Here is a 13,068-nt window from a genome sequence, read left to right as displayed (position 1 = left end):
TTTATTTTTTAAATCTTTATTGTTCAGATTACATTTGTTCCTCTTTTTTTTTTCCCCCATAACTCCCCTCCTCCCAGTTCCCGCCCCACCCTCCGCCCTCACTCCCCACCCACTGTCCTCATCCATAGGTGCACGATTTTTGTCCAGTTTCTTCCCGCATCTCCCATTCCCCTTTCCCCCCCAAGAATAGTCAGTCCATTCCCTTTCTATGTCCCTGATTCATTATAATCACCAGTTCATTCTGTACATCAGATTATTTATTCACTTGGTTCTTAGATTCACTTGTTGATAGATGCATGTTTGTTGTTCACAATTTGTATCTTTACCTTTTTCTTCTTCCTCTTCTTAAAGGATACCTTTCAGCATTTCGTATAATACTGGTTTAGTGGTGATGAACTCCTTTAGCTTTTCCTTATCTGTGAAGCTCTTTATCTGACCTTCAATTCTGAATGATAGCTTTGCTGGATAAAGTATTCTTGGTTGTAGGTTCTTGGTATTCAGCACTTTGAATATTTCTTGCCATTCCCTTCTGGCCTGCCAAGTTTCTGTTGAGAAATCAGCTGACAGTCGTATGGGTATTCCCTTGTAGGTAATTGAGTCTCTTTCTCTTGCTGCTTTTAAGATTCTCTCTTTGTCTTTTGCTCTTGGCATTTTAATTATGATGTGTCTTGGTGTGGTCCTCTTTGGATTCCTTTTGTTTGGGGTTCTCTGCGCTTCTTGGACCTGTAAGTCCATTTCTTTCACCAGGTGGGGGAAGTTTTCTGCCATTATTTCTTCAAATAGGTTTTCAATATCTTGCTGTCTCTCATCTTCTGGCACCCCTATTATTCTGATGTTGGTACGCTTGAAGCTGTCCCAGAGGCTCCTTACACTATCTTCGTATTTTCGGATTCTTTTTTCATTTTGCTTTTCCGGTTGGGTGTTTTTTGCTTCTTCGCATTTCAAATCTTTGACTTGATTCTTGCGCTCCTCTGGTCTGCTATTGGGTGTCTGTATAATATTCTTTATTTCAGTCCGTGTATGCTTAATTTCTAGTTGGTTCTTTATCATAGCATCGAGGGTCTCATTAGTTTTCGTGACTCTCTCCTCAAGTTTATTGACAGCTTCTAGCACATTTTTGCAAGCCCTCAAAATTGCGATTTTTAGCTCTATATCCTCCATTTCTGTCATGTTTTTTTGTCTCCGCATTTTTTATGCTTTCTTGGTGCACCCTCTAGTGGTCTTTGTGCGCAGTCTTGTTCTAGTTGAGCCTTGATTGTTGTAGTTAATACTAGAGGGATTTGACCACCAGGCCGACTGGCTGTGTGAATCAGCTGTGTCTGCCGCGGAAAACTTCTGTCCTCTGGGGAGGTGCTAATCTAGCCTTTGCCTGAGGCGATCCGGCAAATGGCTCTGCGCAGGGCTTGGGCGGGGCGGGCTCAACAGGGCGGGCGGAGGGAGCCGTTATGGTGCCCTCAGTCCTGTTCCCAGAGGCTCTGCTTCTCAGAACCCCCGGAACCGCTGCAAACCTCGGAGGGAAAGCTGCCTTCCAACTGATGCCAGACACTCCCGCTTCTCCCGTTTGGGTCCGAGTCCCCAGCGATTCGCCCGTATCTGGAGCTCAGAGTCTGAGACTCCCCCCTGACCGAAAACGACAACCGCGCTCTCAGCCACCAGCCCGCTTTGCGCGCGCACCTCCGCACCTGAGTTTTTTCCACACTGCGCCTCCTCTGAGCCTCGGTGTGCTGTTATTTTTCCTTCTAGTTGAAGAGTCTCTCCTCAGCCAGCCTTCCTGTGGTTCTGGGTGATGTCCGTTCCGTCTTTTAGTTGTATTTTTGAAGTGGTTGTTTGCGGCAGCAGTCTGCGGTGTTTACCTATGCCGCCATCTTGGTCTCTCCCCTCATTTCATTCTTTTAACAATCCTATGAGCTCTCTCTCCTTCTCTCTCTCCTTACAAACGAGAAGCCCAACTTTGAGGTTAAATAAAGTGGCCATGTCTTTCTCTCAGTAAGAGGTTGAGCTAGGCTTTGAACCGACTCCGATCTACCTATCTGCAAACTACTTCTTTTTTTTTAAATAAATTTTTATTGATTTCAGAGAGGGAGAGGGAAAGAGAAATAGAAACATCAATGATGAGAGGGTCATCAATCGGCTACCTCCTGCACACCCCCTACTAGGGATTGAACCTGCAACCCGGGTATATACCCTTGACCAGAATTGAACCTGGGACCCTTCAGTCCGCCAGCTATGAAGCTCTATCCACTGAGCAAAACCGGCTAGGGCTGCAGAGTACTTCTTCCTAGTTCACTGGGTGCCTCTCAGCTACATATTTTGTTTGTCTTCACATTTTTTTCATTTTAAGCCAAATGCAGTATCCTTGGCACTTAGGGGAAAAGCTTCTAAGGGTAGTTGGTAAAGATGAGAATGTCACAGGGGACCTTGGAAGGAAACATTTATTTTTATTTTTAAAGTAGAGGGAGAAGTTTGTGTGGGAAAAAGATGACGAACACAATCAAGGGATGGTTCTATCTCAATATTGTCATGGAAATGTTGGAATGTTATGTTAATAATTCACACTTTTGTAGTCCTTTATAGTTTTTAGGAAATGCTTTCACATATATTATTTAATTTGTCACTCAAGTTAGCCCCATTGGGTCGCTGCTCTTATGTCTCTCTATATAATAAGGCTCAGAGATCATAAGTAAGGTGCTTGAAGTCACATAGAGTGACAGAGGCAGAGCCTGAACAGTCCCGTGACTCCAGGCTAGGAGAGCTGCCCTTTAGTTCCTCTGCCATTTGCTGTGCCCCTTTGGGCAACTACTGACTTCTCCAGGCCGTGGTTTCTTTTTTTAAATCCTTACCTGAGGATGTTTTTCCATTGATATTTTTTAGAGAGAGTGGAAGGGAAAGGGAGAGACAGAGAGAAACACCGATATAAGAGAGACACATCGATTGACCCCAACCAGGGTCGGGGGCCTGTAACTGAGGTTCATGCCCTTGATTGGAATGGAACCCGGATCCTTCAGTCCACAGGCCGATGCTCTATCCAGTGAGCCAAACCAGCTTGGTTTCTTTAGAGGGAAAAGGAGGGAGTTCTTCAAACTCTAGGAGCCCGTGTCTTAGTCACCTTAGCGCCACATGCTTTCAACTTCTTGGGCTTTAATCACTTTTTCCTGAGGCATCCCAGAGACTTATTGGCAGCTTTGCTCCTATGTTGAGCAAAGGGGTATGGGTAACCAGCCATATGAAGTTGACTTGCCCTTTATTTCATGTACTTTCTCAGTAGGGTTTGGAGTTTTTGTTTGTTTTTGTTTATGTTTTGTTTATAGTGAAGTATTTGATTATGTACATTTAAAAAGTATGAACATGACAGGATTTGTAAGGGAGCAATTGTTTTGGAAATTTTTTAACCTCCTGGAGCCCCTAATCATATACAGATTTTTGGAGCTGGGAGGAAATTACAGAGTCTAATAATGCACATGAGACTTAGGTTATGTGATAGGGTCCAGTGTATCTATGTTAATAAAAATAGGTCACATTTATTTAGCAATGTAGAGGAGGCATCAGAACCTGTTTTACAGAAATTTAAAAGATAATAAGGGAATGCTGTGAGAAACTTCATGTCAACCAATTCAACAACTTAGGTTAAATGGACAAATTCTTGGAAAGACAGAAAACACTAAAGCTGACTCCAGAGGAAATAGAAAATCTGAAAAGACTTATTTGTCAATGTGTAGTTATTAAGAGTTCAGACTTTATTATAAGGCTTTCATGTGTACAACTTTGAAGTATGAACTCCAAGGGTAGCATTCCATTGAATGCCATTGTGCTTTATTTTGTGGCTATTTTTCTTTTTTGAAACTCCATGATTTTAGTTTATTTAAACCACATATATAGTCACTGTACCCTAAGGGACTCTGAGAAGTGATGAAGTTCACCTCTTTGCCTACTGTAGAAGATAGAGAAAAACCTGCTTGAGTGGATAAAAAAGATGCTGTACATTTGTACTATGGAATACTATGCAGCTCTATAAAAGAGGGATCTCTTACCCGTTGAGACAGCATGAAGGGACTGGAGAGTATTATGCTAAGTGAATTAAGCAAATCAAAGAAAGGCAAGTATCACATGATCTCACTCATATATAGAATCTAATGAACAAAATAAGCTGATGAACAAAATAGATCCAGAGACATGGAAGCATGGAACAGACTGACGAATCTCAGAGGGAAGCTGAGGGGGGTGGGGGCTGGGGGAGAAGGAGGTAGAGAGAGATTAACCAGAGCACTTATATGCGTATATATATCCCATGAACACAGGCAATAGTGTGGTGAAGGCCTGGGGGTGGGGAGGGAGAGATGGGATGGAGGGGGGTCAATGGTGAAAGAAAAGGGGACATCTGTAATACTTTCAACAATAAAGATACATTTTTAAAAAACCTATTTGGATTTGAAAGAATTGAGCCAGGAGATACCACAGTCTCTTTGACTAAAATATTAAGCCTGTGATGAAGACACATTTCATTTCAGAAGTAGATGAAACTTGAATCCTTTATGGAGAAAACCACCGTTCCCATCGCAAACCCCCCCACCCCCCATTATCACTCACTATGTTTATCTTTGTCAGCTTCCCTGTAATGAAGACTCAGGATAAAACAAGCAAACTGATAAGAATGACAAGAATGAAAGCCAGATAGCTTGGACAGATACTTGCAGAGACAAGAACTGGGGACAATGATGAGCAACAAAGTGTCCTGAGTCGAGTCCTAACTATTAAAAGGCTATCCTGGAGGATCTGGGCCCCAGAATAGCAGGAATACTGAGTCATTCATATGGGCCCTACAAAGATAAACTATTAGATGATTATTTTTATTATGAAAGTTATATAATCCAGAAAATATATTAACAATCAAAAGTAAAAATCACGTGAATCACATCATAAGAGAGAACTAATCTCCAAATTTATTGTACTTTTTTGTACATGTGCAAAAAGTATTTCTTAATATTTAAAAATTTTAAAGAACTATTTTATACTAAATAATATTACAATCTTTTTCTCCATTTTTACTATAGGTATTTCCCAGATCAAAAGTATCATTTGAAACCATGAATTTTATTGATTACATTGCAATCCATTTTGTAGATAATCATAAATAATAAACATTGATTCTAAAATGCATGTTTAGTTTCACTGTTAATATCTCTGAAACCAGGATACATCTTACAATTGATAACATGCCATAGTGTAAGTCCCAGATCTTTTCTATTTTAGTGTTGCATAAAATAATGGTGCATTAGAGGTACCTTAGATTTGATAAAATACAGTACACCATAATTTATTCCCTATTGTTAAATGGACATTCAAGTTGCCTTCAAAATTTTCTCATTATAAATAATATTGTAATCCTTAAACATAAATCATAGTGCATATGTTTTTTCCTTCTTGAGAGAAAAATTTATTAATGTGGAACAACTGGGTAAAAGTATGAATATTTTGAAATCCTTGATATATACATATTGCAAAATTTCTTTCCATGTATACCAATTTGTTGTTCTATTAGCATACATATGACTAACATATGTATTTTATTGTTCTCTGGCTAACACTTATTTAGCAATGAATAGTTGTGATTGGTCTGGTTTATACCTTCCACTCATAATATTGTGATTTTGTTTTTCAGATAAAGGAAAAGAAAGATCATGTGCTGAAAATCTGTGTGAACAAAATTGTACCCAATTAAGTGAAGGAGGATTTATCTGCTCCTGTAGACCTGGGTTCAAAGCCAGTATTTCAGACAGAAACTCCTGTGATGGTAGAATATATTTCCTCCAATTCCTATTAGGAGAGCCTTATCCTTTTTATGTTCTTTACTCATTCTCTATTATTAAACTACCATTTAATTCCCTGAATGGGACTAAACTCATTGTTCTAGCTCATTAAAGTACTCGGGTGCACCTGTAGTTTTACTGTTAGGGGTGGTGATCCGTTCTCAATCTGGTTATATGTTATAAAGTAATTAAATATATATAACCATAGATGACAAATATCAAGATATATTTTCCTCATTAAATTTTTGGGTTGTGAGAAAACACACAAAAATTCAGGGATCCAAGTGCTTTTTTTCCCTATACTATCTTATCAGTGCCTAGCAGGGTGCTAGGCAGATAGCTCATCCTCAATAATATCTGTGAAATTGATATGACTTATGAATGCTTCAGTGATGATGGTGGTTTATTGTATCACTATGTGAGATCAAATTATTTTAACAAGCACACGTCTTAATTTTTTATCTTAAATCGAACAACATTTATATTACACACCTACTTATGTCAGACATGAATGAGTAGTATAGTCAGAAGATAGCTCTTCAAGCTATTAAGTTATGAGTATGATTTTAAGTTTCTTTTATTATTTGAATTTACTGTTTCTAACACATGAAGTGCCATACTCAGATGACAGGAAGAGTTATTTTGGAAGCTAAAGCTTAAGAACTCAATTGAAAAACCAAATCAATTACTCCCATTTCTGAAGCTAGTTGGCAGAGGGGAAGTGGTGATGACAACATCTCCTTCCCCAAAGGGAAATGTTTGTTCTGCTTTAGTTTAAACCCTGTTTTCATTGCTTACCAGCTTTGAGACTTTGGGTTTAAGAACAATCCATACCTCATAGAGTCTTTCTGGATGATTAAATAGGAGGAGAAATATGGAAAGTGTTCTACAAACGTTGGTATCTGCTTGTTGTTTTCATCTGCAGTCTTTTTAGTCCTCATTGTTTGTGAATATGGATTTAAACAGAAGCAGGGTTTCTAAAGAATGGATGGGAGCAGATGTTGCATATTTGGTTTTATTTTGCCTACAGACATCAACGAGTGTGAGCAATTTGCGACGTGTCCACAGCACTGCCAAAACACTAAAGGAAGTTATGAGTGTTACTGTGCCGAAGGCTTCAGGTCCTTTAGTGGCATCCATGGAAATCGGTGTGAAGCTGATGGTATGATGGGTTCATGTCAGGATTGATTGACTCTCAGAGAAATAAATGCTGATGAGTACAATATACCAGAAAATAAATTTTAGACTGAAAGTCTTATTTTTAATTCATCAGTGATTTATCTTCCAACACCCATCCTGTCTCTTCTCCTCTTTCCTCCCTTGCTAGATTAAAACAAAAATTACAATTTCCCAACAAATAATTAGGGATTCAAACAAAAGTCAGGTGTTACTTTTTATTCTGGACTTAGGCTCTTGTCCACCTTGATAAAAACTTCAGAAGGTAGAAAAGATGTCACCTTCCAGAAGATGCAAACAATAAAAGCATTCTTATAGGATGGTCAATAATATAAGGAAATTAATGAAGCTCTCCACTGAGATCAATGTTTGAGGCCCTGTAATTCAAGATGGATCACACAAAAAAAGTCACATTCAATTGAGGAACATCAAAGAAACCTTGTTGACATATCCCTATTTTATTGTTCATGGACTAGTGATCACAGACAGAAAGAATGTGCCAGAAAACCTGGCACATTCAAAATTTCAATCATTACTTCTGCATTTTAGTTAATTCAAGTATCTGAGAACCAGTCTTACAAAAAGCAGTAACAAGTACTAGATAGAAATGTACAAAAGAGAAAGATTGTTAGGTTAGAAATATTTTAGTCCAAATTTCCAAGGGTCTGATTGAAATCAGTATATCCCATTTAAGGGGTATAGGATTTCATGATCTTAGGGATTTGAATTTAAGGTTTGTACTAAGGTTTAAGGAATTTGATAAAAAAGTGACATTTTACTTTGAAAATTAAAGGTAAAATGACTGTTTAATTTCTTCATACAAGTTGGGCTTTTTTTGCATACATTTGACTACCATACTTAAGTGTTTTACCCTATAAACATTTTTGATACTGAATGAAAATTAGGGCAAAGGCATTTGAACAGTTGGTCTGGTAATTAAGCAGCAAATTTAAAAAGTGGTTCAATCATTTAAGGAGATGACTGAAATAAATTAGAATATTTATATAGAACATAATAATGTCAAGATAGGAAATTTATAAAATAAACTTCCATAAGTTACTTAAATTAAATTTGATTGACATTAGGCAAGTATATAAAATAAAACATTTTAGACACTGCAACTCAGGATCACGATTAAAATAGCTGCTTTAGGTAAAAAAAAAAATTTAAATCAAGAACAAGCTGTTTTTTGTCATTAGCTAGGAGCTAAATTGAGTCATGGAGCTGATTACCTGCTAAAAGAATCATAAAATCTGTCAGTAAAGAGTTAGGAATGAGGACTTTCTGGTAAACTTTTAGTAAGACTATACATAATTGTATTTCTTCTGTGAGACTGAATGTCTACCATCTTGTCTGTTTTATTGCTGGTGAATAAAGAAAAAAAAAATAGTGGAAAAGAGGACACTTTCTAGGGAGTCTCAGTCTTACCTTACTCTAAACTGTTGTCCACTGAGGACAAAGAATAAAGAATGGATAGTGCCCCTAATAGAAATGCTAGCTTTCCACCTGAATAGAGATAAAGATGTCCGCAGTCATGGATTTTGCAACCCAGTTGGATAGATAGCAGAGATAGATTCCTATAAAACCTCATTTTTTTTTTAAAGGGGGGAGGATACCTGCTATTTTATAACCTATTTTATATATATAAAAAGTTCAGGTAGATAACAAACAGATAAAGCAGCCCTTCATTTGTTTGTAGGTGACCCCCCTTTGTTGCTACTTCCTGAAAACGTGCGAATTCGAAAATATAATCTCTCATCTGAGAAGTACGCAGATTATCTTGAAGAACAAGAACATATTCAGGCTATCGATTATGATTGGGATCCCGAGGGCATAGCTCTCAGTGAGTATGAACTTGGGCATTTGTCATTGATATTAATGGAATTAATTGACTTATAAGGTGTTGAACTTCGGGGATTTATTTGTAATGAGTCAATTTTGTTGTATGAGTGGAAGCAGAAGCTTATTCTATCCAGCATGGATACCTTCTATCCAGATACCTTAGCATGGCCATGGGTCCCAGCCAACCTTTCCCAAGTTCTCACTGAACCTTTTCCCATCCCTGGGGATTATCCTTTCAGGATCATTCATAGCCCTTTGTTTAATATCACCTTGTCTTTGCACACACAGATCTTGTTTTTCCCCACTGTTATACACTTGGAAGATTTCTACTGAAACTTCAAAGACCCAATTCAGATGTCACCTCCTCTGTGACAACTTCTGTAATTCCTCCTGGCACAGTTTTGTTATTGGTCACCCCTGAACCAGTAACATTTTATACATGCTTTTCCTAAAGCATGGGTTACATTGAGTTATAGTTATTTGTCCACATATTTTTCTCCCAACCTCTTTCTTAACCATGTGCTCTTTGGAACCAGAGGTTGAATCTATTCATGTCTACATGCCTAGCACCTGACCAAACATCTAGTAAAGTATACATGGTAGGTGCTCAAAAAACTTAGTTTAATGAATGAAAAATTGAATAATGCTTATGTGGAGCCTTTTATGTCTCTGAATGGTGTGTGGGACATGGTCATGGAGCAGCAGTCAGGAAATGTGCCTTCTATGCCTGTCTCCCTCATCTACTAGCTTTGTGACCTTAAATAATTGTAACAGTTCTCTGGATCACCATTTCTTATTTGTAAAGTAAGAGCAGAAATCTCATTCTGCCTGCCTGCCTCAGAGTTGTGTTGAAGATCAAATGAAATCATAGATATGAAGATGCTTTGCAAACTATCAATAACTGGGCAATGTACAATTTGTTATTATGTTTTCACACAGTTATGCAATACAATAAGCTTTCTAAGACTAGTATATACCTAGGAAAGTATATGCCTTAAAAGTCACAATCGTCCTATGCTTTTCAAAATGTCTGCTGCCTACTATTTTTTAGTCTGTACATAAAATAAGACTTCACATCTGCATGGCTCCTTGATTGTCACTGTTACTTTGTATGATTTCAAACTCTCAACAGCCTGCCCCTGGTTATCTATATGTTCTATTTTGGAAACTAGAACTTGATCCTAATGAGAGTAAATAGGCTCTTGGCTGAAATATGTTTTAATGAATTACCTTTAAATAAAAACAATTAAGTCTGTATCAGTATTACCAATTGAAGCATGTGTAGCTAATAGCTATTCAAGTATGAGAGGTTTTGAGGTTTGATCATATGGGTGTAATTGAATTATTACTAATATAGGAACAATGAGGAGGTATAGATGTCAATAAATGAACAGTACTTCATCTAACTAGACCCCAGGTCCTCTCTTACCTGATGTTCTTAACATGAAACTGACGTGTGTGTCTTGCCTCTGCAGGTGTCATATATTACACTGTGCTAGGGCATGGCTCTAATTTTGGTGCTATCAAACGTGCCTACATCCCCAACTTTGAATCTGGCAGTAACAACCATGTGCAAGTAATTGACCTGGGCCTGAAATACATAATGCAGCCAGATGGATTAGCAGTGGACTGGGTTGGAAGGTAAGTTTAGTGTATATTCCCCTATTGCCCATTCTATTTACCTGGTCAGAGCTCCTTCCTGTTCTCCTGGGCACATTAGTTAAGCTGGATCTGGATATGGGTACACTCAGCCACTGGTGCAGCTGGAGAATGCCTGGGCTTGCTCTAGCCCCAGCAACCACCTCTGCTTACACCAATGTGTCCTATAAATATTATCATTTACTTTATACTAGAGGCCTGGTGCACGGATTCATGAACCTGTGGGGTCCCTTGGCCTGGTCTGTGGGGTTTGGGCAGAAACTGGCTCTCTGACATCCCCTGATGTGTCCCGGATTGCGAGAACGTGCAAGCCAGGCAGAGAGACAACACTGGTGCACGATTGGGGCTGGGGAGGGACCTTGGGAGGACTCCAGGGCATGTCCAGCCCTTCTCGCCCAGTCCCATACATCCCCTGATGGGTCCCAGATTGCGAGAGGGTGCAGGCCAGGCAGAGAGACCCCACTGGTACACGATCGGGGCTGGGAGGGATTTTGAGAAGGCTCCAGGGCATATCTGGCCCTTCTCACCCAGTCCCAATTGGCAGGACCCCAGCAGCAAGCTAACCTACCAGTTGGAGCATCTGCCCCCTGGTTGTCAGCGCGTCATAGCGACTGGTTGAACGGTCGGACACTTAGCATATTAGGCTTTTATTATATAGGACGATGTGCCTTGAAAGAGTCTGGGAAAGAACAAAGGTGAAGACCCTATATTTATATCTAGGAGAACATTCTTGCCATCAGTGTTCTGGATCCCAAAATTATCTGGTAGTATGGCAGAACTATTCATTTTGTGAAGAAATGGGACATATTCACAATTCTCCCAGAAAAGCAGTTGGGATGAAACATTTTTCTCCGTGGTAATTATTTCAGGGAGGAACAATTCACACCTTGTGTTTTGGGCAGACTGTGTTGTCTAAACAGATTGGAAATTTGACTTTGCTGTAATCTTTGGGTTGTTTGTTAATAGAGATATTGGCTCCATTGTCCTCTTTTAGATTTTCTAGAACCCCAGGGAGCAGAGCCACACATTTTAGATGGTTTATCATAAGGTAGATGCATGGGATGCAAACTGATGTGGAAAAGTCAGTAAGCTCCTTCTTCATGGAAGAGCCTTGCAGTGGAGTGACATTGGTGGCAAGCGGTAACATTAGAACCAGAGCTCAGGCGTTCATAGAATCCCCTGTGTCCTTGCAAGTGAACTAACAGTGGGAAAATGTTCACAAGGGAAGGCTTAGGCTTGCTGCCCCTCGGGGAGAATGGAGAGTCACTTGTCATACTAAATAATTTTTAGCTTTAAACAACTTGTCTGGTGTTCCTGGAAGATTTGAACATCTCTGAAGTTAATGAGGTCCCCACTGTGCCTGCAGGCTAAAAGGAGAGACTTATTCTAGCATGTTCTGCCATGAATCTAGGCCTCAGCGAATTAGGAACTTGAAACTTTTGACTTCAGCACTTCCTCCTCAAAACCGAGCAGGCAATGCCAGATCTGTTTTCCTGTTTGAAATTTTACCTCTTTCACAGCCTTAATGAATGAGTGAAATAAGAAACAGATGGAAATCTTTCTGCCTGGGAGAGACTGAGACCTGCAGTCTTAGGGATGGAAAAAGGGCAGGATAGCCTCAGTCTTAGGCAAGGAAGAAGGGCAGGATGGTTGCAGTCTTAGGCATGGAAGAGGGGCAGGGTGGTCGCAGTCTTAAGAATGGAAGAAGGGCAGGATGGCCTGGCTGAGTTTGTTATTTTGAAAGGCTATTTCCACTCATCCTTGGAAATGATGCCAGATTCCTACTGATTCCAATGGGGTTCTTGGCTGAGGAGGAAGCCGACTCATGGGCAATCAGAATGAAAGGGCCATCCCCAAATTGCTTAAAGCTTCTACCTGGAAGTACATGTCTCGTGAGAATGCCAGATGTGAGTCCATCATCATTTGATCCTGGCTGATTCAGCCGCTTTGACTGATCAAGCAGGAGTTCCCCCTTTCCCTCTCTTCTCCACTTGTAACCTTCCACAGATGTCCCCTTGGCAATCCCTAGTGGGGGAGACTATGCCCAGGTCACTAGCATCTGAGTAGCTGTCATGCCAGCCGGACTAAATGTTCTCACCCTCAGAACTCCTAGAAGTGACCAGTCTAGACTTTTTGGTTGTTTAACAGTGTCCCTCTAAATTCAGGCATATTTACTGGTCGGATGCCAGGAGTCAACGGATTGAGGTGGCTAAACTTGACGGGAGGTACAGAAAGTGGCTGATTACCACCCAACTAGATCAACCAGCTGCTGTGGTTGTGAATCCCAAACTAGGGTAAGTACTTGAAGGAGCATTTAATGTTCTAGGTATTTTCTACTTGGATTCTCAAAAAAAAAATTACATGTATTTGATTATTTTTTCCTAATTGCACTAAAATTGTCTTTTGACTTTTTTGGAGTGACATCTATGACTATTTTCAAGAATTATAATATGCCCTAAAGATCATTTAGGACCAACCAGGCTTCAGATCTATGCTGTGTAAGGGGAAGGCCTCTGGCCACATATTTTCCAGACCCCAGTTAATCTAAATTCCACACATTCCTCAAAAGAATTTAAGGATGGATCTA

General features: G+C 39.6%; 1 protein-coding gene across 1 annotated transcript in view; it reads left to right on the top strand.

The window, feature by feature from the left end:
• The window catches only part of LRP2 (low density lipoprotein receptor-related protein 2), a 177,863-nt gene that overhangs the window by 149,369 nt on the left and 15,426 nt on the right, over positions 1 to 13,068 (top strand). The window contains exons 66-70 of the mRNA XM_005857721.2: positions 5,657 to 5,788; positions 6,835 to 6,966; positions 8,680 to 8,823; positions 10,298 to 10,463; positions 12,647 to 12,775. Coding sequence (XP_005857783.1) covers positions 5,657 to 5,788; positions 6,835 to 6,966; positions 8,680 to 8,823; positions 10,298 to 10,463; positions 12,647 to 12,775 — 703 coding nt within the window. The remainder of the gene's footprint in view (positions 1 to 5,656; positions 5,789 to 6,834; positions 6,967 to 8,679; positions 8,824 to 10,297; positions 10,464 to 12,646; positions 12,776 to 13,068) is intronic.

The sequence above is a fragment of the Myotis brandtii genome, unplaced genomic scaffold (genome assembly GCF_000412655.1).
Source record: "Myotis brandtii unplaced genomic scaffold, ASM41265v1 scaffold112, whole genome shotgun sequence".
NCBI lineage: Eukaryota > Metazoa > Chordata > Mammalia > Chiroptera > Vespertilionidae > Myotis > Myotis brandtii.
The sequence above is the reverse complement of the archived record's forward strand: the minus strand, read 5'-3'. Positions and strand labels throughout refer to the sequence as shown.